The sequence below is a fragment of the Bos grunniens genome, chromosome 3 (genome assembly GCF_055505025.1).
Source record: "Bos grunniens cultivar Pamir isolate PY7600 chromosome 3, Bosgru_T2T1.0, whole genome shotgun sequence".
NCBI classification, from domain to species: domain Eukaryota; kingdom Metazoa; phylum Chordata; class Mammalia; order Artiodactyla; family Bovidae; genus Bos; species Bos grunniens.
Window position 1 is genome coordinate 51019836 of NC_141167.1, and position 27555 is coordinate 51047390.

Consider the following 27555-nt stretch of genomic DNA (forward strand, 5'->3'; position numbering starts at 1 on the left):
ATTTTGAGAAGTCAACTAGCAAATGAAAATATTTTTAGTGTGTAATGTATAGTAATTCTCTTCCTATCAAAACCAGAGAGCTCTAACCCATTTTTTGTGGTCATAAAACAATGACTTTGTGACAGACACTTTGTCATGCTTATTCGTTTCATCAATAAAGAATAACCGAACGTCAAGGCTGTATATTGTCACCCTACTTATTTAGCTTATATGCAGAGTACATCATGAGAAATGCTGGGCTGGATGAAGCACAAGCTGGAATCAAGATTGCCGAGAAAAATAGCAATAACCTCAGATATGCAGATGACACCACCCTTATGGCAGAAAGTGAAGAGGAACTAAAGAGCCTCTTGATGAAAGTAAAAGAGGAGAGTGAAAAAGCTGGCTTAAAACTCAACCTTCAAAAAACTAAGATCATGGCATCTGGTCCCATCACTTCGTGGCAAATAGATGGGGAAACACTGGAAACAGTGGTGGATGTTCTTTTTGGGGGCTCCAAAATCACTGCAGATGGTCACTGCAGCAATGAAATTAAAAGATGCTTACTCTTTGGAAGGAAAGTTATGACCAACCTAGACAGCATATTAAAAAGCAGAGACATTACTTTGCCAACAAAGGTCCGCCTAATCAAGGCTATGGTTTTTCTAGTAGCCATGTATGGATATGAGAGTTGGACTATAAAGAAAGCTGATCACTGAAGAATTGATACTTTTGAACTGTGGTGATGGAGAAGACTCTTGAGAGTCCCTTGGACTGCAAGGAGATCCAACCAGTCCATCCTAAAGGAGATCAGTCCTGAGTGTTCCTTGGAAGGACTGATGTTGAAGCTGAGACTCCAATACTTTGGCCACCAGATGCAAAGAGATGACTCCTTTGAAAAGACCCTGATGCTGGGAAAGATTGAGGGCAGGAGGAGAAGGGGACGACAGGATGAGATAGTTGGATGGCATCACTGACTCAATGGACATGAGTTTGGGTGAACTCTGGGAGTTGGTGATGGAAAGGGAGGCCTGGTGTGCTGCGGTTCATGGGGCCTCAAAGAGTCAAACACAACTGAGCGACTGAACTGAACTGAATGTTTGAATCTTGGTTCTTTAATAATAATAATATTTATATATATATATGTATATATATACTGATACATATATATATATCATTTATACAAATCTAAGTATAATAAAGTTCTTTTTTTTAAAGAATTTAAAGATTATTAAGACATCCTTTCTGTGATAAGACTTTTTTCTAGTATACAGTTTCACTAGTAGTTTTGTTATTGTATTGGGGGACAAAAATCAAAACTATGGATTTTCTCAAAATTATTTAATACAACAGAATTTTATGGCCAGCAGAAAACTTAATGAGACAATGTATGTAAAAATGCCGGTGACAGTTTCTGGCATGGAGCAGGCACTTGGGATTTGCTAAAGTTTAATTCAGAGTAAAGGATCAATAAATGTGTACGTTGAACTATTTAAAATTTTTCTATCATATATTTGGGTCCTAAATGTTAATGTTTAAATTCCTCTATGACTAACAGATATATATTCTTATTTTTTAACTAGAAATACAGTCCAATTCAATAATTATCTGGATGCCTATTATATTTTTAGCATAGTGGTGAATAAAAGCAATTCAGTTTGGGCCTTCATGGGCCTTCATGTAGTGGAAAGGAGATGAAATTGATCTACCCACTCTTTCAGGTTCTAGATTAGGGGAAGCATGGTTAAAATTATTTAATAGATATATGTTCCAGCCTAAGCATTAATATGAGTGTGTTTATCTTAACCACAATAACAAGCATATTTGTATATCATGATACATTGTATCCCTGTAAAATTGATAGGAGATATACTCCCTATCATGACTTGAAATATCATAAGAACCAATAGATGCATTAAATGTATATAAATAGCCTGTGAAATTATTCAGATAATTCCAGTGTACATTGCTGTCAATGGTTAACTATTTTCTTGAATTTTAAAACTAACTAAAAACTACAGTTCAATAATGACTCTGTGTGGTTTCATTAAATCTTACATTTTGACAGTTTCTCAGAAGGCCAGCACTTCATAATTAATGAATATTGAGCCAAAAGATTGACCTTCTGAATAACTGGATAAGTGCAAACTTAGGAAAAAATTACATTGGACTAAGAGCCCTTATCTTTTAGAATGAAAGTAAGTTCTGGAACTATGCCTAAGAAATTGGGTCTATATGTTAACATTTGAACATCCTTTGTTCAATAAAAATTCATGCTGTCTACTTTATTTTATGCTATGTTTAAAATAAGAGAATTTGTAAAAAGCTCCATTTACCTTGATCACATGTGACCTCCTTTAAACGTTCCTAAGATTGAACTCACAGGCATATGAAGTCTAAGATAGCAGACATTTGATATAAATGGTTCCAGCATTAAATTCCAAGCTGAATCTACAAAGCTGAATCTAACAAGCTTCTACTGACAGAAAGCTTCATTTTACCTGAGATTGATTCAGCTAGTTCATTTGCTTAAAGGTTAGTGTTAATGCGATCAAGGTCACAGGAAGGATCTGATGCAAAGAAACTTAAAAGAAGCCTAAATTTGAATTCCAGTTCTGATTCTTATTGATTGTATGACCTCAGATAGGTTAAAAAGCCTCCTTGAGGCTCAGTGTCTTTACCTTTAAAATGGGAGAGTGGAACCTATCTTTCTATGTTTTGGAGTGAGACAGAGGCACTCCAGTTACCATTTATGCCCTCAACTTAGGATGAAGGCATAGAAGAGAAGAGGTGTGGGAACAGATGTTCCTTGAGCTCTTTGATCCCAGCTTCATGTTCTCTCTTCTAAGACTAACAGACTTTTGAAAATTTCCCCAAATGTATATTATTTTACCAACTAAAGAACAGAGAGTACATTAGAAAAATTTACAGTGAAAAAGAACACATCTGGAGGAAATGACTTCAATCAGTTTTCTAGAGAAAAGAGGCTTGGAGATGAGTCTTTGATAGAATAAATCTAAAGGGTCAGCAGATTTGTTGGCAGTCTGTGCCTTTCCATGAAGGCAGTTGATCGATAGCTCCTGCTAGTTTTTTTTGTTGTTGTTGGTTTGTTTTAATCACTCACTCATTCAACAAATTTTTATTGAATGATTACTATTTTCATGGCAACATGCTAGAGTAGGATTATATAGATGAATTTGGTACACATTTTGTCCTTAAAGAATTTGGTCTTTAATAAGGGTGATAAGGCATGTATATAAGTTTGTAAATGTTCTAAATAGTATGAAAGAAAGTTGAGTGAGATGTAAAAGGAAGAAAGACAATTTTAGCAAATAATTTGGCAACAAATGGGGGGAAAGTAAAGAAATATTGGAGGAGATGATATTTAGCTTGGGTTTAAATATCTGTAGATTGGGCAGAAGGAAACTTCTGACTGAGGAAATAATGTGAACAAAGACTCAGAGAAGTGGAAAATGGAGTGCAGTTTGATTGTACAGTTGGGTTTATGAAAGAGAGTCATGGAAAGTACATTTTAAAGGATACCATCAGATTGAGAGAACTTTGAGTACCATAGTAAGCAGCTTGGCTTTTATTTTCTAGGCAAAAGCAAGCCATTGGAGATTTCAGAGAAGGGAGATGGAAAAATATTGTGTTTTAGAATGGTGACTCCTAGAAACTAGTTGTATTAATACATTTTAATTGTAAAATAAATTTGTTGGACAGATGCCCCCAATGAATCTCCTAACCTAGCTCTTTCTTATCCAGGCTGCTGATGTGCTTCTGCAACATGGAGCTAATGTCAATGTTCAAGATGCAGTTTTTTTCACTCCACTGCACATTGCAGCATACTACGGGCATGAACAGGTAAGTTAGTAAGTAAGCGTGTAGGTAAGTCCAAAGCCTGGGGCATCACTTAAGTGTTCCAGGCTTTTTCTTGAACTGTACTATATTCAAAGAAAGGCTACTTGAGATATCCTTTGAATCATTTTTGCCATCTTCTCATCGGTTCTACCCTTGAAAAGCTTTTGTAGATCCACAGAAAAATAGAAGCTACCAAGTTATTCATTTTCAATGACCATTTTCATTCTTCCTCATATTATCTCCCTAGATCTCTAGTATTACTCAGTTATGCAGCAGAATCACACCTTTGTAGAGGTCATGCTATTGCACTTCCTGAGGACCCCAAGTTGAAAATCAAACTTATTTTTGTCTCTGTGCTGTTCCAGTCATTGTGCCTTTATTTCTTTGCTGGCTGGCATATGCCTGGACACTCTCAAGCCTGTGAAGCGTGACCTCTAGCTAGGGAAGATTGCTCATTTCATTGATGTGCTGCTCAGAGTGCACTGGAGTGCACTGGAGAGCTGGGTACTGAAAATGCTTCTGAAAGTACAGGGTCCAAAGCTCAAGTGATGAAAAACTCCAAACTTTTTCTGATTTCAGGCACAGGCAGGGTATACACAATGCACGTTGTTTGTTAAGTCATCCTCTTTGGCGATTAACCTCATCACCCAGCAGAAACATAAAGAGCTTCTCTGCATGTTATGTGGAGTGTTAAATTTGTTTACTTTCCCTGAATATATAGTCACAGTATTATAAAATTATGCTAAAATGTGGATGGCCCTTTTATGATAAGGGACTCACTTTCTATGTGCAAAGACAGCACATAAGTAATTTATGGATGCTATTGTCACTCACTAAAATATGCTGACAGGGGAATGGCACATTTGGTTTATAAATGTGCCTGATATGCCGTGTTCCTTGGCATTTGTTTATTTACTTATTTTTAAGTGGAAGAGTAGATGTTTTGTACCAAGAGCAATATTTCCTAGGTATATAATAATAGTGCTTAATAGACAATCGATTTCAACGATAGTTTAAATCTGTCCATTATAAAGTCACATAATCAGAATTTATGGAGTCTGTATAAGTGGAAATATCTGCTTAGGAGTGCAAGGTTCCTGAAACTAAATGTCTACTACTGTTCAGCTTTCTCCTGAGTTAAGCATTGGTATGCCCATTAGCCAACAAATGGATAAAACACATATTCCACATTGGTCCTCCCTCTTCTGATATCATTTATTGAGTACCAGGCACTTTTCTAAGTGTTTCATGTGTAATAACTTATTTAATCCTCATGACAACCCTATGAGGTATTCCCATCTTAGTGATGAAGAAACTGAATTTTGAAAAGGCCAAATCATTTACTCAAAGTGACATAACTAATAAATAGAAGCCTAATTTCAGAACCTTTCTTCTTTACCCACTGCACACAATAAGAAGTTCTCCCACATTCCACCAGCTATTTTTTTCACCTAGATTTCTATCAAATGTATACCATATTCTTGAGAGACTTCTGCCCAAAATATATTTATTTGCTGCCACAAAATAGTTTCAGAGCTTGAATTCACATTTATGCTAATGCGTCAGTGGTCAAGACTTGTTTTTAGAGATTTTTTTGATATGGACCATTTTTAAAGTTTTTATTGAATTTGTCTCAATACTGCTTCTGTTTTATGTTTCGGTTTTTTGGCTGCAAGGCATGTGGGATCTCAGCTCCCTGACCAGGGATCATACCCACACCCCCTGCATTGGAAGGCAAAGTCTTAACCCCAGGACCACAGTGGAAGGCCCTCAGTGGTCAAGAGTTTTGAGGAGTCCTCCCATAACTGATATTTTAATGGCACAGATACATCTTAACTTATCTTTTGGGATCACTGTGATGACTTCTGAAATTCCCAGAGGAGACAATGTCAAGTTTAGAAAAAGTATTTGAAAGATTCCTAAGTGGATGTGTAAATAATTTGGACAAATCCCATAAATTACCAGAAACAACCCCTGGAAGACTCCTGAGCTGTGAATCTCAACCAGTGTGGGAAGATGCTAAAAGCTAGTGTGGCTATCTCCTGCTTACTCACAAATCAAAACAGGACCTAGAATCCCAGTCACAAGATGACCATTGGTGACCTATGCATGGAGTTGCTATGAAAATGAAGAATCACATAAACACTGCTGACTCTGGCCAGAAGAAGATTTTAAAGAATTGTTTAGAGATGATTATGGGTGACTTTAGAGAAGACTGTTTATGTACAGTGAAGACTGAACTCTGAAATTGCTCCAGTTTTTAATTTCTTGCTAGGTGATATAATAATAAATACCTTATTGTTTAGGCCAATTGAATTAGGATTTTTTTCATGCAAAAATTAACCAAAAGAACATCTTAATGATATGTCTCCTTCCATACTGCTGAAAGCTTTGCATTATTATTTGACATTTGACACTAATCTCAAATGCTTGGATCCTTTAGGTAACTCGCCTCCTTTTGAAATTTGGTGCTGATGTAAATGTAAGTGGTGAAGTTGGAGATAGGCCCCTCCACCTAGCATCTGCAAAAGGATTCTTTAATATTGCGAAACTCTTGGTGGAAGAAGGCAGCAAAGCAGATGGTAAGATTATGGTTAGAAGAATTTTGCAGTCTTTTACTTTATGTATGCTTTTTCTTCTACTTTACTTATTTACTAGAGAATAATCTTGAAGTTGATTAATTCTAGTTTTCATGTCCTAATTTGTACCTCAAGTCATAATTTATTATTTTAAATATATTAATTAAACCTATATGTTAATCCTTCTTTGCATATTTTATTTCAACTTAATATATTAGGTATGACCATAAAAGTAAGGGGTTTTCTTAAGCTTTTCCTACTTGTTGTTACTCACTAATCTTTTTTTAATTGAGGTAAAACTTACATGTAGCAAAATTCTCAAATCCTAACTTAATACTCAGTTATTGAATACACCCTTTTGAATACACCCACACAAAAGCCTCCAAGACCAAGATATAGTATTTTTATCTGGAAGGTTGCAGATATTTCACCTGGAAAGATCCTTTGTGCCCACTTCTTAGTAAATAGCTTTCACCACCAAAGGTAATCAATATTCTGGCTTCTATTATTGCCATAGGTTAATTTTTTTCTGTGTTTTAGAAAATGAAGATATATGTGTATATATATATATATATATAGAGAGAGAGAGAGAGAGAGAATTGCTAAATCAAAGGTCATATACATGTTTAACTTTGGGAGAAATTTCAGACAGCTTTCCAAAATATTTACACTATTTTTCATTCCCAAAGCTATATATAAGCATTCCATGTTACTCCCCACATCCACCTCAGTATTTGAGACTACTATTATTTTAAATGGAAATAGAGTTAGAGTGTGATCAGTTTTGGAAAAAAGCTTTAGAATACACAGAAATATTTTAGATGCATTTAATAGAATAAAATTTTCTGCAACTTTTTTAGTTTTTTAATCACAAAATGTGTTTTGGAAAATTGAAAGTTTTAAAGAAAAGCACTTTATTTCTCTTTTTTTATCTTCCTCACAAACTTTATTTCTTGACACAGATTCACTCAGAGTTATATCTTGTTGTTAAATTCTCTCAGGCATATCCAGTCTTCTTCCACTGACCCTCAAGAGACCTAATTAAAAGCCCAGCTGTAAGAACTGCTGGCCTTTGCAGCAGAAATGATGCACATTTCCAAAAGCACAAGGTTGTCAAAGCTCTAGAACTGCCATTTCCTTGGTCCAAGGTTGAGACTGATATTCAGTTAATAAAACTAATCGATGTTTCCATCTACTCATAAGGAAAACACAAAGGCTCCCAGGGACAACTGTGGCAAGAGGCTAAGGCAGTTTCATTTCCATGTTGGAAACAGGACCGTTTCATTTGGCAATGTTTGAGAAATGTAGTTTCTATCATTTTCTGAGCCAGTGTACAGTAACTCAGGAATTTTTCTATAGCATTATCATAAACAACCTGTGTTGTCAGGATGCAAGGAGCGCTGTTCCTTGGACCTCTCTTTGATTCTGTTGTTTTAGAATAGTCAGAAGTACACCAGTGTGAATCACTGAGCACGTAATTGTTTCTGAAACTGCCTCACTTTTCCAACGGGTCAGGAACTGCTCACATTCTTCCTTTTATTATCAATGCCAACCTCAGCCTTTTATTCCTCTGAACAACTCCAAAGCTCAGTGGTGTCAAAATGAGTGTCATTTATGATCAGCATGTCTCCAGGATCAAAGAACTCTTCTACAAAAGGCATTGAAATGTGTGCTGCACCCGTATTCCCAGTACATACCGGCATCATATGATATAATTTTTAGCATTTTCTTTCTGACTCACAGAAGCACTCTAATGCCTCCTACTCAATCATTTAAAAAAAAAAAAAAATCAAGAGACATGACTCAGATTTTTAAGCATTGTATTTCCTTCTAATACACAATTGATATTTAAGTCCCTTTTGCACTTAAACCAATTGCAAAGAATAAACCAGAAAATCTTTAGTGCTAGTGGATGCTGCACAAGATTTATTATCAGCTGGTTCACTTACTCTAAAATATATCTAAGCCTTCAGATGATTTATTTTAGGTTTGAACCTTGCCTGTGGTTAATGGACATAAGGGGAGGAGTAAATGAATGACCCCAAAAGAAGCACAATTTGAAATCTGGTATTTACATTATGTTCCCATGGTAACAGAACATCACAAATGAAAATAAATTAAGGTTATAAAATTAACCAAAATATAATTCCAAAAGCATGTTCAGCATGTTTGGGAGACTGACCTATTCAGTCACATATGTTCTAAGTCCCTAGTCTTCTTTATACCTTGTAGGGAAATGAAAAAGGAGAAACACAATGCTTGTTGATTGAGATTGAAAAGATCAAATATTTCTGGACTCCATAAAAAGAAAATAGAGATACAGTTCTTTTTGTATCTGTAAAAATATAGATACAAAGTTAAATTCTTTTTGTATTTGTAAAAATAGAGATACAGTTAAAAATGGAAAATTTTAAGTTTAGAAACTTAATTTCTGTCATCTGATGAAGATATAATTTTGTTAACATGGACATGGATATCAGAAAAAGTCACAAAAGTTTCTAGGACATGGTCAGTAAAGACAAGTAATTTATTTTAAAAAATATATCTTGTCAAAACTATCACACAGATTTATTATCACACTGAAAAATTATTTAAGATACATTTGCAAGTTGAGTTATTGGGATGTGCTAACATTAATGCGTTTATTCTATCTTTAAGATCAATGAGCAGAATTAAGCAGGAAGTAGCATCCATCTACCTACATATTCATCTACTCTTCCTTTCAAAATACACTACTGAACACATATGCTCTTCAAGGTAGAGGACTAGTGACCACATATTTTTCTAATAATGATTTACATGTATTCCTTTGTTTAAATTTTTCCTTTACTTAGACCTCTAAATTATGTATTAAGTTAGAGCAAACAGACTATCATACATTCAGTTTTCCTCAGATAATAATAATAATATATGTATTTTTTTATCTTTGCAAATTGGTCTATGAAAAAATTAAGGTATCAGAATGGCTGAAGCAGAAATGGAGTTATATATAATATATAAACTCTGCATCTGGTCCAGATTTCTCCTGGCTTATTCCTTTGGTTGGTATTAATATCTTCTTTGATGGGAATAATGTCCAGGCTACTGAGGATAATTTATCAAGGAAATAATCTGCTTTGAAGTTTATTGATTCAACTAGAGAACAATGTTGGGTGGGACCAGAGATGGCCAAAGGAAAATCATGAATTAATGGAATATTGTGCTTTATTCTGTTTTACAATGTCCCCTCTGGACCTCAAGAATCCTCATGTGACCTCCTGATTCCCTGGGCTCCCTACTGTTCTCAAGCATTGACTCATGGTATTGACTTTCCCTGACTTCCAACAGAATATGAACAAAGAAAAAGAATCTTTAAAAGGAAGATAATCAAAACACCCAGGCACATTCTTCTGAAGGAAGAGTGTCCTTCTGAGCCACTCATTAATATAAAAGATTCAAAGATTCATTTTTCAATAACAGCCCTGAGAGGAGGAGTTCAGTAACTTTGTTAAAGATTTCTTTTTGGCTTAAGATCTTATAGAACAATAAAATAAGAATCATTGTCTACAAATATAGCAGCTATAAGGCCTACAGTGCTTATTAGATGTTAAATGATTATTCTATTTGAACTTTGAAAAAATAAACTAGTATCTTGCCTTTCTTTTCCTTCCTATTGCTTATTATTAAAAGAAAATCTTCCCATAAACTTTTTTGGTTCAACAGATGATTTCTATTACATATAATATTGAAAATGAATGTTAAGGGCTATTTTTTTTCTATTTTGAATAAAGCCCTCTATACAGATGGACAGAGTAATAAAATAACAAAAAGTGGCTGTAGAGCAGTTGATCTGATTATTTTTAATTTTAAAAATTGTGCTAAAGCAAATCCAAAATTTAGCAGCTTGGTGTTGACTTGTATTACTTCAAGCCTATAATTATTGACTATTCAACTAGATTGTAAATTATTTGAGGGCATAGACTCTATGCATTTATACCTTAATGGCCTTAGCATTTGGTAAATTTCTAAGAGGGAAATTAGTAAAAAGGGAAAGTAGACATTTTTATTAGATGTCTAATATGTGACGGCCATCATGCTAGATACTTTCCCAAAATTATCTCCTTTAATCCTTTCAGCATCTCTGCTGCCCAACAATGTTATTCCATCCACTGATAAGAAATCAATATCCACAACACCTAGCACAGTGCTGGTGCATATTGATCATTTATTACTTGTTGAGGAATGACTGTGTCAGTCAGGTGTTCTTATTTGCCAGATTTGGAAACTAATGCTTGCTAATTTAAACATGAAGGAAATATATTACATTGTATCAATTATCGTAGAATCTTCCCCAGAACAGAGTAGAAAACTGGGTTTGGCATTCTCACAGTGAGAAATGGTGTCCAGAACCACACTCCCCAAATTAATCCTTTGAAGGCACACTGCCGCCCCTGCTAACATACACACCAGCACTTGTGTTTCTGGCACCAACAATGCAGGGTACCCAGTCTGTGGCTGGAAACACTAGTACTGGAAATTAGATGGAGCTATTCCACCTCTGCTACTTTCCCAAAACAGATGAGACTCTGCTTTTGTATGTCATGAGCTCTGATGTAAGAGTCTGAAGTAACATTTTGAATAGAAGAGCCTGCAGATAAGCACCCAACCATGGCATGGTTGAGTGCGAAAGTATTGCTATTAAAAACTATGCTAGCGTAAGAACACTAAACTGGGACATATGGTCACCCTGTGCTAATCCTGTGCCCTAACTGCAAAGGAGACTTGGAAAGCATTTTTGCAGCTTCTATGATAAAATGTGATTTTGTTATCTAGTTAGCACTTTCAACATAGGGAATTCCCTAAATGTCAGAAGAGGCTATAAGGCTGGATTGGACAAAGAAAAAGTCAAATGATCATTACCGATTGGACAATTTAAAACTGCAGTTAATGTTAAACAGTTGTCTTGGGTAACACAATTAATGAGGTCTGAATCACTTGTTGCCTTTTCATTATACCATGCTTTGTGTACTACAGTATAACATTTTTCAGTTGAGGGAACATCAGAACCTCCTAAATAGCACCATAAACATACAGCATACTAGGCCTCATGCTAATATATTGGGCCAAAATTTGGGGAAATGATGCTCTGTCCAGAGTCTGAACTTTTTAACATCTTCCATGGGGGATGGAAGGATAATCAGTTTGAACAGTGGTACTTGTGGAAATAAGGCCATGAGTACCTTTTAGATACTTAATAGTTTCCTGAACTCTTTCATTGTGCAAGGCAGATTTGATTAGAAGTGTTCCATAGATTTATGGGAGCTAGAAGAAAGCCTGCTTCATGTGGTAATAGGCTATAGAAGAGAATCATAACTTTTTTAATCGGTTGCACTTAATTTTCTTTATTGTTGTCATTAATTGGTAATTCTAGGAGTCTCTCAGGTACTTAGAAAAGTTCCTGATACTACACATGAGGAGGTTGAGAAATAGAGAATTCTAGAAAACATATCTTTCTTTTGATGACAGTAAATGCTCAGGACAATGAAGATCACGTTCCACTCCATTTCTGCTCTCGCTTTGGACATCACAATATAGTGAAGTACCTGCTCCAGAGTGATTTAGAAGTTCAGCCACATGTTGTCAATATCTATGGAGACACCCCTTTGCACCTGTGAGTATTATGTATCGTTCCATAGGTACTCCAGGTATACTGTGTGTACCTTCCTACTATTCTCAAAATATTTTCTTTATCTCTAGGGCATGCTACAATGGCAAATTTGAAGTTGCCAAGGAAATCATTCAAATATCAGGAGTAGAAAGTCTGACTAAAGAAAACATCTTCAGTGAAACAGCTTTTCACAGGTAAAGGAATATTTAAGCACAATTGCCACTAAGCGAGTACTCTTTGACACTAGAAGTCATGTACGTAAAGCAAGAACGAATAGTGGCAGATGTTACAATCCGAGAGCAAGAGCAGAGGGTGGGCAGAGGATAGGAAGTCCAAGCTAGATGCACGGAAGAAAAGGTAGAGGCAGATGCTGCAGTCAGTACAACAGATGGGGCTGGAGCCAGATGCTGCCTTGCTGGCAGCAGCCACAAAGACAGGGGCTGATGTTGCCAAGGCAACAGGCATGTCAACATCTGTAAGCATATTGCTTCTATTCCATTCCACTCTGCAGAAAGCTGCCAAAAGGAGCAGTGCCCATAATCCTCCTCCTCCAAGAATCTCATTACTAGAATTCATCAGCATCAAAAGTGACATTTTTTTTCCTTGCCACTTAAACCTTATGTGCAGATGTATCTACCTATCTAAGACATCCATCTGTCAGCCTGTAAGAGCTTAGTCAGGGTGGCCACCGAGATACATAAGAAGGCATTAACTCCTTGCTAGGAATCCATTAGAGTCCTTTAGAGTGAGCTCTGGAAAAGCACACTGGAGGAGCATCTAGGTTTGGAAAAGTTGTGACTAAGAAAGAAAGAAAAGAGAAGGAGAGAGGGAAGAAAAGGGCTGATAAAAACTTAAGAGTCATAGGTCCCTAAAATGTCCCAAAGGAAGGCAGATATTCATATAATTTAAAACCCTCATTAACAGGCTACTGTTTTGCCTATTAAATAAAAGCATAGTCATTCAAATTGAGTAAACCTTGAATATAAGATACATTCACCCACATATTGCAGATCTCCCAGCTGGTTTGTAACACCTAAAACATGTACTTGACACTACTGTGTTATTTATATAGTGTCTGTACCTTACTGGTGAATAATAGAAATGAGAGACTAACTACTGATTAATACTGAACTAAAATTAAGCTTATACTTCTGCCTCAGGCATCAGTGTGTCAAATTTCACTTGGATTTCCAGATTTGTCTTACCAGCCAAAGAGGTCAGCCAAAGGGGAGGTGAAGACAACTTCCGATTATGGAACAGTGAATATGTGCTGGGTGATTTGCATCCATTATGTCATTTAATCCTCATCACCATTTTATGAAGTTGGATTTACTATCCCTTTTTTTACCAGTGAGAAAATTGAGGCTCAAGAAAACTAACTTGCCGAAGATTCTTATGGCTAGAAAATTATGTATTAAATGCCTGCTGCTGCTGCTAAGTCACTTAGGTCGTGTCTGACTCTGCGACCCCATAGACAGCAGCCCACCAGGCTCCCCCGTCCCTGGGATTCTCCAGGCAAGAACACTGTAATGGGTTGCCATTTCCTTCTTCAGTGCATGAAAGTGAAAAGTGAAAGTGAAAGTGAAGTTTCTCAGTTGTGTCCCACTCTTAGCGACCCCATGGACTGCAGCCTACCAGGCTCCTCTGTCCATGGGATTTTCCAGGCAAGAGTACGGGAGTGGGGTGCCATTGCCTGCTCTGATTAAATGCCTAATTCCAAATCCTGTGTTTTTATGTATCTTCATGTTCATATTATTTTGAACATTTTGAACCAAAATATTTTGCCTGTTTTCTACACATTCTGTCACAGAACAGATGCATGGATTCTTTAGATCATGCCTTCAGTCAAAGTGGATCGTGGAATTTGTCCCCAAAGGGGGCAATCGGGAGAACTGATATTTGTGAGGTACTTAAGTCCACTTTTTCCAATAGGTCATTCTTATGGAAGCTGACACCTCAGTCTAGTTTTCAAATCCTTCTGCTACTCTGTGCACACACTGAAACCAGTTATAATCTGAGGATTATCATCACCTTCAGAAGATTGTCCATAGGAGAATATTAGTGGTGTTGTTCAGTTGATCAGTCATGTCCGACTCTTTGTGATCCCATGGACTGCAGCACACCAGGCTTCCCTGTCCATCAACAACTCCCGGAGCCTACTCAAACTCATGTCCATCGAGTCGGTGATGCCATCCAACCATCTAGTCCTCTGTCATCCCCTTCTCCTCCTGCCTTCAATCTTTCCCAGCCTCAGGGTCTTTTCTAATCAGTTGGCTCTTCGCATCAGGTGACCAAAGTATTGGAGCTTGAGCTTCAGCATCCGACCTTCTAATGAATATTCAGGATTGATTTTCTTTAGGATTGGCTGGTTTAATGGCCTTGCAGTTCAAGGGACTCTCAAGAGTCTTCAACACCACAGTTCAAAAGCATCAATTCTTTGGTGCTCAGCTTTTTTTACAGTCCAACTCTCACAGCCATACATGACTACGGGAAAAACCATAGCTTTGACTAGACAGACCTTTGTCGGCAAAGTATTGTCTCTGCTTTTTAATATGCTGCATAGGTTGGTCATAACTTTTCTTCCAAAGAGCAAGTGTCTTTTAATTTAGTGGCCGCAGTCACCATCTGCAATGATTTTGGAGCCCAAGAAAAGAACGTCCACCACTGTTTCCACTGTTTCCCCATCTATTTGCCATGAAGTGATGGGACCAGACGACATGATCTTCATTTTTTGAATGTTGAGTTTTAAGCCAGCTTTTTTACTCTCTCCTCTTTCACCTTCATCAAGAGCCTCTTTAGTTCCTCTTTGCTTTTTGCCATAAGGGTGGTGTCATCTACATAGCTGAAGTTATTAATATTTCTCCTGGCAGTCTTGATTCCAGCTTGTGCTGCATCCAGCCTGGCATTTCACCATGATGTACTCTGCATATAAGGAGATTAGTGAAGTGAGTTAAAAGTATGTACTCAATTGTTTTATTTTGTGCAAACCTGTGGCTACTAGGAACAACATATTATTTTTATTCTATTCATTTTACGTACATATTTATTAAAAAAAACACTCCTTTTACATGAAGAGCTCACTACAATTATGGTTTTTTCTATGTACAAATCACAGTGCTTTGCACATAGCACTCAGTACATTTCTGTTTTTATTCTCATATGCTATATGTACACACATTTGTATACACACACTCGCATATATATATATATACATGTATGTATGTTCAGAACTTATAATTTCCTGTAAATAGTTACTTTGAAAGGAAACAATGAGGGAATTCAGACAAACATTAAAAGTATAGTGTTAAGAGTCCTATTTGTAATACAAATAACTAATGGTGATAGGATCTATTACACTGATAGTGACTTTATTCACTCAACTATTCAAGAAAGACTTATTAAGGACCTATATTGTGTTGTCGCTGGTAGGAACATTGACATGAAACAATCCCTTCCCTCCTTAGGGGAACTCTGTTGTAAGGCATCAAAGCACACACAGGTGTATCCATTACCATAACACAACATGAAAGGCGCCATAAACTGAACTAACAAGGAAGCAGAGGAGATAACAATGAACTCAACTTTTGGTCCATGAGAAGACTTCATAGAGGGAACATCAGTTCAACTAGATAAATAGTGGCATTTATTTAAAGAAAATAATAAAATTCTACAATAGAAGAAGGATTTAGGCAAAGTCATCCCAGGAAGAGGAAATAGTAAGACTCAGTCAATGTCTTCTGGAACAAATCTGGAAGGAAAAAACCCTGTTTTTCTGTACTGTCCCATAACACACAATACCTCACTTCCAAACACAAGATACCAGCTGCATATAAGGGTTTTCTACACCAAACAGTTCTCCAGTTCTCTGGAGTCATCACTGAGTGGGTGTCCTCCAGTTCAAATTATTTTTGACACTACCTACCTGGAATTAGCATCAGATCTCACAGGGCTGTCTCTCCTGCTTCAGATGCAATCACAAGTGTAATGTTTCATTTAAATTTCTCAGAACCTTCCTGGGTTTCTTCATTCCATTCAGTTTCCCTGCAGAATGCCTAGAAAAGAAGTCATATCATAAGAACTATTTAATAATTAATAAGAAAATGCTAGAAATTTTATACAGCTCCTTTCTTAAAGGCTCATCTTTGAGAATCTTCAGGATTGCATTGCTTTCTGTGCTTTTTTTTCTTATCACCCCTGCTTCTCTCTCCCTTCCTCCTTCTCTCTTTTCTGGCTTTTTGGCACTCTTATGTAAACACCAGCATCTAAAATAGCCTGGGTAAATCAGGGCTGCTTTAATTTTCTAGGGCCACCATAACTAAGTACCATGCCCTAGGTGCTTTGAACACCAGAAATGGATCTTCTTATAGTTCTGGAGTCTGAAAACTCAAGATCAAGGTGTCAGGTTTGGTTTCTCCTGAGACCTTTCTCTTTGGAATGTCAATGGTCACCTTCTTTTCTGTCTCTTCATGAGCTGTCCTTCTGTCCCTGTCCTAATCTTCTAATCTTTCCTTCTTATAAGGACACCAATCATATTTGATGAAGGCCCAGCCCACTCTAATTAATCCACTTTCACTTAATTACCTCTGTAAATTATACCTCTTTAAATTATAGTCACATTGTAAGGTTATGGGAGTCAGAGCTTCAACATATTAAATTTGGAGAGCACACATTCAGTCCATAAGAGAGGCCTTCTATTTCCCCTGTGTTATATCTTTGCAGTGCTTGTACTTATGGCAAGAGCATTGACCTGGTTAAATTTCTTCTTGATCAGAATGTCATAAGCGTCAACCACCAAGGAAGGGATGGACACACAGGTAAGACTGTGGTGAGAACAACAGTTTCTGATGCATATCCGTGCTCAAGAGAAGTATTGTCAAGAGGGAGGGGAGCAGTGGCAGTGGTCAACCCCAGTGACGAGGAATATTTTATCAATGACATTTTTTAAATTGATGATGCGTTGGTGATAGTAGAAAGCAGACTGACCTTTGGTCAGTTTCATTTTTGTGCAAAAGTATTTACAGTCAATGCATCCATTATGACCTGCATCAGGAGCACACTGATCACACTGTCTTACCCTCGGTTTGCTGCTGAAACAAATTTTTTTTGTTTGTTTGAGGTCTTTATTCTTTGATTTATACAAAGATGCTAATGTTTGTTCTGGTAATTACAGTGGATGTAAAAATACTAAAAAGTGTGCTTAAGCAAAAGTAGTCTCTCTATATATCAAACAGATACTTCTTTAAAGTATGTATTTTTTTCTCAAAGATAGAATTAATTATCTGTCAGAGAACTCAACTTTTGTTATTTATCTCTGGCAACAATGCTATTATGTGGTAATGACTATCTTTTGAAAATTGGGGTTCAGTTTCCCCTTTTTCCTTTCATATTTTCATTCTTATTCTATTACAGGGTTGCACTCTGCTTGCTACCATGGTCACATTCGCCTGGTTCAGTTCTTACTGGATAATGGAGCTGATATGAATCTGGTAGCTTGTGATCCAAGCAGATCTAGTGGTGAAAAAGACGAGCAGACGTGTTTGATGTGGGCTTATGAAAAAGGTATATTTTTCACCATTGCATTGCTGTAGTGATAACATTGAACTGTGAGCACTGCTGATGTCACTACATCAATAGTTCTTTTGCTTCCGTGACTTGTATACTCCCATTTCCTTTGGAGATTGTATTTGAATCACTAGGAATGTGGATCAAAGAGTACAGTAGGGAAGGCAACTTCAGGGCTGCAGGTGAGCCGAAGGCACTTTTGGCATTGGCATTTTGAAGAGAGAAGGAGCTGTCACATTTCTAGTTCCTGGAGAAACAAAACTGTGATAGGCAACGTTAATTACTTTGTTAGAGGAGATGTAGAGCTAGTCTTTACCTCTTATATGGAAGAATTTGGATATGGATTTGAATTATTAAAATTAAATTAATGCAAAGAAAGAATGAACGTGTATTTGTCATATCTAACCCTGCTAACAATGCCCGTATTTGAAAAAGTAAGGGAGTCAATGTTCAGTGCTTAAGTATAAACTTATTTGAGCTCAAATTGGTGAAAGCTTGGGTTGGAAGAACATGGGGTTTAAATCAAACTATAATGCTAATCTTAAACAAGTTATTTATACTTGCTGAACTTTAGTTTTTTCATCTGAAAAATGAAGACAGTATCAACTTCATAAGATTATAAAGATTAAATGAGATAATATGTGCAAATTGCTTATCACGTGACTGGCACAAAATAAATACCTAATACTTGGCATTTTGGCAATGATAGTAGTGGTTATAGTAGTAGTCCATAAACAAAGAATGAAAACGAAAACTAATAAATTTTCCTTTTAAGGGAAAGGAAACTAGAGACAATCAGAAGGTAAAATATCATTTTGTCATTTTTATTGAGATATATTTTACCACTTAAGCGAGCTCTACATAAACACATAAACTCAAACAGAGTTTAAATCTTCAGGTGAGATGGGACAGTATTGAAATCAGAGAGATACAACTAAATACTGTAAAATATATCAGATTTTGATGTCTGCATTGCCTTATTAGGATGTTCAAAGTATGTAGAGAAGCATTCTTATGTTTTTAAGTATTAGAACACCATGCTTATAAGAACAGTTACTAAACTGGAAGATTTCTTAGGCTGTCAAGGTGATCTAAAATATTTTCTGTCTGAAGTAGGACGTGAAAGTCCATTAATGAAAGGAGAGATGAGGTTTGATGGATAGAAATAGAGAGCTATTGTAAGCACATAGACAAGGAGAAAGAAAAGCATATAGGTCTGAAGACTGCTAGTGAGGAAATGATATACAAATTACTTTACAAAAAAGAAAAGTAAAAAGACATGGAATAACAAGGCATGAGTTAAGATATAGGCCTGTTATGTTTTTACTTTTTATTTGAGTATTGTATAAATACAGATACTCACACATATAAACACACGTCTGCACATTATAGCTCAAAGAATTTTCACTAACTGAACTCACGAAGCATTCAGATGAAGAAACTGAGAATGATCCATACCAAGAAGCCCCACTGACATTGTCTTCAGCTCACTCACCAAAAATGGTATCATAGCCTTCTTGAGGCATAGATTAGCTTTACCTCTTTCTGTACTTAATATGGATGCGGGTTCAATCCCAGGTTTAGGAAGGTTGCCTAGAGATCCCCTGGCATGGCAACCCACTCCAGTATTCTTGCCTGGAGAATCTCATGGAGAGAGGAGCCTGGTAGGCTACAGTGCATAGGGTCGCGAAGAGTCGGACACAACTGAAGCAACTGAACATGCACACATGTACTTAATACAAATGACATGCTGGGATGTATACGTCTTAATGTCTGACCTGTTTAGCCCAATGAGTTCCGAGATTCATCCATATTGTTGAATGTAGCTCCAGATCATTCATTCTTATTTTATGGTATTGTTTTTAACTATATTAAATTTATTTATTCTGCTGTTTCAGGGTATTCGGATAATTGAGAACTATTAGGAACACAGCTGTTATACATGTACATATCACATACATATCTTTTGTTGAATATCTGTGCACATTTCTGTTAGGTATAACCGCCTTCTAATTTGTATAAAGGGAAGTCCAGGTAGTTTTGTATTTGTGTGTCAGTTGGAAAATTTTACTTGTTCTTAAACTTCAAGAGGCCTTACTAAGTTCTAGTTATGTTGCATTAATTCCAGTGATTCTCTGATAACACCTCTCAAGAAATCTGAGTTTCAGAGGAAGACTTTACAAAGCATTAGTCTTTCGGCAGACAGCTCAAAAATAGCTGCTGCAGCCAGCTCTTCACAGGGTTTGGCTTTGTTTGTTTTTAGTTGATTGAGAATGATGGTTGAAAACTGGCTTTACTTTTATTTTCTGTGGAGTTCTACACTTTATAAAACCTTGAATCATTGTGCAAGCTCCTAAGATTTCCTACCAAAAGACAACAACAAAAATCCTTTAGCTTAGAGGACTTACCCACTGGTCTCTGCAACATATGCCATACTTTGTCACCCTGATTTGTTCAACTAATGTGTCAGGCATCAGTGTTGCATTTCATTATTACTATGAATTTTAACAAATTGAATGTTACCACTCAGGAGACAGATGGATGTTTTGCATATGTTCTAGGGCAAAGCAAGTCAAAGCAACAAAATAAAACTATTGCTATTTTCTCTTGCTAGAGAAACATTTCTTTGTTTTCATGTGTTCAGGGAGGATTGAAATGTCCTTGTTAAAATATTGTCAGCAGTGCACTGTCCCTGTTTTCTTTGGATAAATAGTTTACATTCTCCTTCAGAGAGGGAGTCACCAAATTAATTGATCTGGCTTACCAAGGATTTTCTGAGCTGCTTGGAAATGGAGTTGAAAAAGCACTAAAACTTAACTTGGAGTTCTTTCTTCATGAAATAGAGATGATGTATAATAGAGGTGACCCCACCATGGTTTGCCTGTACCCTATCCAGTCCTTAAAAGAGAAAACCCAGAAAAGAGCTTTATAACCAGAGTCTATCTGTTTGAAAAGGATTACTTTTGGATGTGCCCTGTTTGAATAGCTCCTCCTAGTGTAGCTTCGAAACAGAAAACCAGGAGACTTTCTGAAAGGCACTCATCTCTGAGTGATTCTAAGGCCAATTTTGCATCTGTCCCAAACAAAATTGTTAGCTGACCCGCTCTACTATTCTGTTATCACATATTTACAGCTGCTTTGGAGTTCTGAAATAATTATCTACTGTCTTTTAGAATACTTTTAGAAAAGAGTTTGCTCACTATGGCTCCCTGTGGGATCAAGTATGAAGAATATTTTCTATTTACATAGTCCTTTTAACCTAAATATATCAAAATCAATTTTGGAAATAATTTTCCCAGTGACCTTGGTTCTATACAGAAGCCTACTGGTTAAGTTTCAATATTTCTCTGCCAGACTGCTCAGACCTCCAATTTTACAATAGTTAGTGCTTCCTCTCCCCAGTCTGTCCTCCCTCTTCTTTTTCACTCTTCTGAGAGTAGCCATATCTGGCTTACTCACTGGGATTTGTTCTGCCCTTCCCCTGGGGTACAAAGGACTTGTATGAATCAATTTAAATTGGCCAGAAGAAATAGCCAGCAGCCTGCTTATGTCCAAATCCTCTGCCCTAATCACCAGTATGGAAAACTCATTGAAAAGAGCCACACATAATCTTACATCCATTGCATTAAAGATGAAACTGCCGAATTGAAAAGATCTCAGCCAATTAGAATTGAACACATAGCTCAATAGTGTGTCTGGCAGTTAGATTTGAAAAGGCTGCCTTTGATAAAGAAAAGCACTTCTTTATGTCAGGCTGTTTAGGGTCAGAAAATAACCCAAACCAGAAACAGAACTAAAAACTTCTTATTTGCTTCAGTACTGACACCAGTTAAAGTAATTTACAGAGGCTCCTATTCCAATATCTAATTACCCAGAATACAATATTTGTATACAGCAGAACTACTCTAATTCACAGTGACAGGGAGCTGCAGTTGGAAAATTAGTGAGTAAGTGAGCAAAAACAATAAAAATCAAGGCTCCTGTACCATGATATATACTTTGTTCATTCTTTTTGACAAGTGTAGTATGGTGTGAATTATTTATAGTAAACGTACCATAGTGTATTCTCTAAAAGTAATGAAGTCTTATAGTTGTGAGTTTCTACAGTTTTCAGCCAGTAAAAAATAACTAAGAGATAAGGCTGAGGGAGGAGTAGAAGGAAGGAGAAGTGACTTCATTAAATTTTTTGATAAATCTTCATCCTTGGTTTATAAACTCCCAGTCTTTTTCTATATTGAATTCTTACCTACTTGGAGTTTAGTTACTTAGTTTAATAAACATAGTTTATTATGCCAGGGTGGATTGGGATGAGGTAAAGGAAGGAATAAACAAAACGTTTAGGTGGTGTTTAAAATTCTATGTGTAATTTTCTGTCTTCTGGTTATCTCTCTACATGTTTAGTTAGCTCTCTTTAAAAAATAAATAAAATATTACCAGCTTTCACTTTTCACTTTCATGCATTGGAGAAGGAAATGGCAACCCACTCCAGTGTTCTTGTCTGGAGAATCCCAGGGATGGGGAAGCCTGATGGCTGCTGTCTATGGGGTTGAACAGAGTCGGACACGACTGAAGCGACTTAGCAGCAGCAGCAGCTCTCATTAAAATAGGAAGAACCTTTATTGTAGTAGGGGAATAATACAAAAAATTTTGAAACATAATAACTATATGTGAAACTGTATACGTTAATACAACTAGTAGAAGAGAACTTTACACTCGTTAATACCTTATTACATATGCATATGTGCATGCGTGCATGCTCAGTTGCTCAGCTGTATCCAACTCTTTGCAACCCCATGTACTGTAGTCCGCAGGCTCCTCCGTCCATGGGATTCACCAGGCAAGAATACTGGAATGGGTTGCCATTTCCTTCTCCAAGGGATCTTCGCAACCCAGGGACTGAATCTGCATCTCCTGTTTTGTGAGGAGGATGCTTTACTGCTGAGCCACCAGGGAAACCCATTCACACTATAGCTATGCAAAATTACTTGCTCCTCCCTACACATGTCCTGTTATTCCAGTTTTCTAAATCTTTTCTCATGCCATTCTCTCTTTCACTATACCCTTCCACATTGCCTACTCCACTTCACTTTAAATTTCTGATTTCTACTTAGCCTTCAAGATTCAGTTTATGGATCCTATCTTCTAGAAAGTCTCCCCTGACGTTCCAGCCTAGTACACATGTCCATTTGTTTTACTGTGCCATACTCATACTTCTGTCTCTGGTTGAAACATTATTCCCAATAACTTTTTGAGGACAAACATTTGGGCTATTAATCTCTGTCTTCCAAAACCTTAATTCAATGGCTGATTCCTAATAGCTGCTCAATACACATTTGCTGAAGTGAAATAGGGAATGAGGAGGTATTTCAGTCATAACATTCTATCAGGATTCTCACTGCATGGCATACAATCAGTCATAATATAGTTGATCTTTTCAACAACGCTAATTACTGATATCTGTTTTCTCTGTGGGGATTTTTTTTTAATATTATAGGTTTTTGTGTTAACTGCACAATTCTAATACTCAAAGTAATAGGTAAAAGATTTTAAAGAATATTCTAAATAAACTTCCTCTTTCTACTCATTGGAACTGCAAAAATTTTTAATCTGGCTAGAATGCTCTTATTCTCCCTTTTTGCTTAATAACTCATGCTTATCTTTCAAGTTCAGCTTAAAAGACAATTCCTCAAGGAACACTTCCCTGACCCCTCCAGCCTATTGTAAAATAACATTGTTATGCACACTCACAGCATCTTCTACCTTTCCTTCCTAAAGAATCCACCTGCCAATGCAGGATTTGATCCCTGGGTCAGAAAGACCCCTGGAGAAGGAAATGGCAACCCACTCCAGTATTTTTGCCTGGGGAAATCCCATGGACAGAGGAGCCTGGCAGGCTACGGTCCATGGGATTGCAAAAGAGTTGGACACGACTTAGTGACTAAACCAAAATATTTGTATTCTAAACAAAACATATAAAAGATATATATATGTATATACTATACAACATGCACAAAATTTACAGTGAATATATATACATATATGTTTTTCTACTACACAACATTACAAGAGTAAAGGGCATTTCTGTTTCAACATTATACTCTTATACTTTGTGCCATTCATTCATTCATTCAAAAATCTGTGTCACAAAACTAATACGTGATAGACAGTATACTCAGAATTGAGGTAAAATAGTGAGCAAAAGAGATAATATCTCCCTGCACTTTAGAAGTTTGCATTTCTAGTAGAAGAGACACATCATAAGAAGGATAACAAATAGAAACTATCAGATAATAATAAGTGCTAAGAATAAAATAAAAAGGAAACATGATAGCAAGTAAAAAGTTCAAGGACACTATTTAAAATGAAAAAGTCACAGAGGGCTTCCCTGGAAAGATATTGTTTGAGCTAGTCTCTAATGGGCACTCAATAAATATGTGTGGAAGAGAAAAGAAGGAGAAATAAAGGCAAAGTGCAAAGGGAGGAAAAAGAGGAAAGAGGAATGTTAAATGGTTTGTATAAACGTTCTTTTGCCAAAAGTTTCCATCCTTGTGGAGTCTTATCTCAAGATGAAGGAAGACTCACGACATTCTATCTTGTCCTGGTGAACAAGGAACAAGAATTCTTAATAAAGAACAAGAATCATGGGGGAAGCAGGGAGTGTGTTCTCTTTCTCACGATATCAAATTAAATCAGTTTTCAGATTTATGTCAGAAGAACATGTCACAAGTCTGAAATTTTTGTTCCCTCTGATTTTATTGACAGTGTGAGGGACCAGGACTGTCAGGAGGAAAATGAGCCATTGAACAGCAAACAAACATCAGGAGCCATCCTCTGATCTCACTTTTCAGTGTTTCTGGAAAATGGGTTTTTAACCTGAATGTAAGGGGGAATAGCAAAATATTGAGCAAAGCCCCATCTATCATTGCTGTGAGAGTTGTATTTTTTGAGGCAGGTATAAAGAAGGTCCAAACTGTTTTTTGATGGCCTGGACATGTGGTACATATGAGATCAATAAGAATTTCTTGGCTTCTTTATCAAGATCAAATCTCCATGTTTTCTACTTAATCTCAGACCCACAGGGCCTCACAGTTGGAAAGTCAGAGAGAAGGTCTTAATACTGGTGTCATTCACCATTAATCTTTAGATCTAGTTTTTAAAATGATTTTCATGGCAAGCTTTCTTCTGTGTTCTTAAAATAATTTCTCATAGCAGTGAACAACATTCATTGTTTCTAGGACAAAATGGTAGGGACTGGCAGACAACCTTATAGGGAAATAATAAAATTTGTACTTTCCTTTCTCAAATAATTGTGAATCCTCTTTTGTGTATGTGGCCACAATATAGATACTAAATTGTCGGTGTTCCAGCCCTTTGAATGGACTTGTAGCCTTAAAGGACAACTTAGGTTTTAAAATAAGGAGCTATTCAGAAAGTTGTGAGGGTGTGTGTGTGGAGAGGGGGGTTGTGGGGGAAATCACTCCTAATGTAAGGATTACACAAGAAGAAGACATTAAAGGGGAAGCCTGGTGCTTGGGGAATAAAGACAGGACTGGAAGAGCAGGGAGCTGGAAATGAAAGTGACTGCAAGCCAGCAGGGAAGAGTCCCATATGCCAAAACCCTCAAGGGCACCCATGAGTAATAGTCTGAAAGTGCAAATCATTATTATAACTGCATTAGGCTAATAACATAGCAACCTCCTATTTGGGTAAAGCACTTGGATGTAGATAGCAAATTCTTAGATATGGGAAAACATTTTATTTAATTAGTGGAACTTCGATCATCTCTGGATGTGTCCCATTAGTATACCTTGGTTATCTGGGTATATCCATTATCAGGAGTTTGGCTCACAAGTCCATTTAGTGAGTTCCATCAAGGCCTTTTTCTGCTTAACCCCTCACAGCCAAGTATCAGGGTACTGGGCTCTAGTGGTTTTCAGGTTTCTTTGCATACACTGGTAGTTTGTCAGAGCAATGCTAGTAGAGGAGAATTGCCCGTACATGTAGCAGGAGGTGGGAAATCAGGCAGAGATGCCTTCCAGAGCCAAGAGGGCCTCTTGGCATTTCCCTGGCAGCCTCGTGCTTATCATCCGCCAGAACCCAGGCACTCATTAGGCTCTTGATGAAAAGCATCCTAAGGAAAATGCCAGCAAATTGTGCCACTGTGCTGGCAGGAAATTAAAACTGCTCAGAGCAAGTGGAGCCAAGAGAGCTGTTGAGATGAAAGGTAACATCAAGGGTGTGATCACGGACTCACACAGGCATTCAAGATTCAAGATGTGGCTTTCTGCTTCACTAGGGAAAGCAGGAGGCCCTCTCAGCTGTCAGCCACTGTCAGTCCAACAGAGGGGCTGAGACTGGTGAGGAGGTGGGCTCTGTGATATAAGCTTTGTTGTGCTTGGGTAAGGGCTTGTGGTTTGGGTTCTTTTCTTTCCCCGCAGGAGCCTCTCTTAGGAAAAACAGAAATAAGAAAAAAGATTTGTTCTGTTCTTCCTGGTCCCAAACACTTAAAAATCAAATTAAGTAAAATAACAATTTCAAAAGTATCACAGGTCTTATTTAAGTAAGATCAGATAGTGTGGATAGGAGCAGATAAAACCTTAGAGCCTAAGAATCTAGCAGTGGGACAGATGAAGGGGTGTTTTAATTCTGTGGGAAATACTTGGTGGTGGTGCTAATTTGCCTGAGGCTCAAATGGTCATTAGCGGTGGAGAAGAAAGAAAAGCAGTACCAACATGCAAACATAAGTACACTGAGATTTGATTTGGTAGGCAGAGCAATGGCCCCCAAAGATGCTGAAGTCCTGTTCCCTGGAACCTGAGAGTATGCTGCCTTACATAGCAAGTGGCTAAGGGGAATTAAAGTTGCAGACTAGCTGCTGACTAACTGAAAGAGAGAAAAGAAACCTGGATCTTCCAGATGGGCCTGATGTAACATCGGGCTCCTAAAATGTAAGCAGAAGCCAGAGTGATAGGATGTAAGAAGGACTCAGCCAGCTGGTGATGGTTTTGAAGATATAGAAAGGGGGCCACAAGGCAAGGAATTTTGGTGGCCTCTAGAGGTTAAAGCGTCTGCCTGCGATGCAGGAGACTGGGTTTGATTCCTGGGTCAGGAAGATCCCCTGGAGAAGGAAATGGCAACCCACTCCAGTATTCTTGCCTGGGGAATCCCATGGAGGGAGGACCCTGGTAGGCTACAGTCCACGGGGTTGCAAAGAGTCAGACACAACTGAGCTACTTCACTTTCAGAAACTGGAATAGGAAAGAAAAGGAAACTGATATTCCCTAGGACCTCTAGGAGGAATGCAGGCCTGCCAACAGCTTGATTTTAGGCCAGTGAGAATCATGTTGGACTCTGACCTCCAGAACTACAACATGGTAGAGTTGAATTAAACCACTATATCTGTGGTAATTAACAATAGCAAAGAAAATGAATATACTGGTATTTATACTGGTATTGAATATTCATTGGAAGGACTGATGCTGAAGCTAAAACTCCAATACTTTGGCCACCTGATGCAAAGAACTGACTCATTTGAAAAGCCCCTGATGCTGGGAAAAACTGAAGGCGAAAGGAGAAGGGGATGACAGAGGATGAGATGGTTGGATGGTATCACCGACTCAATGGACATGAGTTTGAGTAAACTCCAGGAGTTGGCAATGGACAGGGAGGCCTGGTGTGCTGCAGTCCATGGGGTCGCAAATTATCAGATATGACTGAGCGACTGAACTGAACTGACTGATTTAGAAAATTTATCTGAAGTTCCAAAAATAGAGTTTCCAAGTTCATTTACAATTCTTGAAGCAAAATAGTAAGGCAAGAAAGCAGTGAAAAAATCCAAAAGGCATATTTATGTGTTAGAACTGTTAGGCATATTACATCTATTGCCTCTCTTAATCTTTACGACAGCCTTATGAATAAGTCTCATCA

The 27555-nt window shown here is 37.3% G+C and overlaps 1 protein-coding gene across 4 annotated transcripts in view; it reads left to right on the forward strand.

Moving 5' to 3' along the window:
* The window catches only part of TNNI3K (TNNI3 interacting kinase), a 404175-nt gene that overhangs the window by 148521 nt on the left and 228099 nt on the right, over positions 1-27555 (forward strand). For all 4 annotated transcript variants that reach the window (XM_086390587.1, XM_086390580.1, XM_086390584.1 and 1 more), the window contains 6 exons: positions 3745-3843; positions 6284-6422; positions 11925-12069; positions 12156-12260; positions 16786-16880; positions 17476-17625. In XM_086390587.1, coding sequence (XP_086246713.1) covers positions 3745-3843; positions 6284-6422; positions 11925-12069; positions 12156-12260; positions 16786-16880; positions 17476-17625 — 733 coding nt within the window. The remainder of the gene's footprint in view (positions 1-3744; positions 3844-6283; positions 6423-11924; positions 12070-12155; positions 12261-16785; positions 16881-17475; positions 17626-27555) is intronic.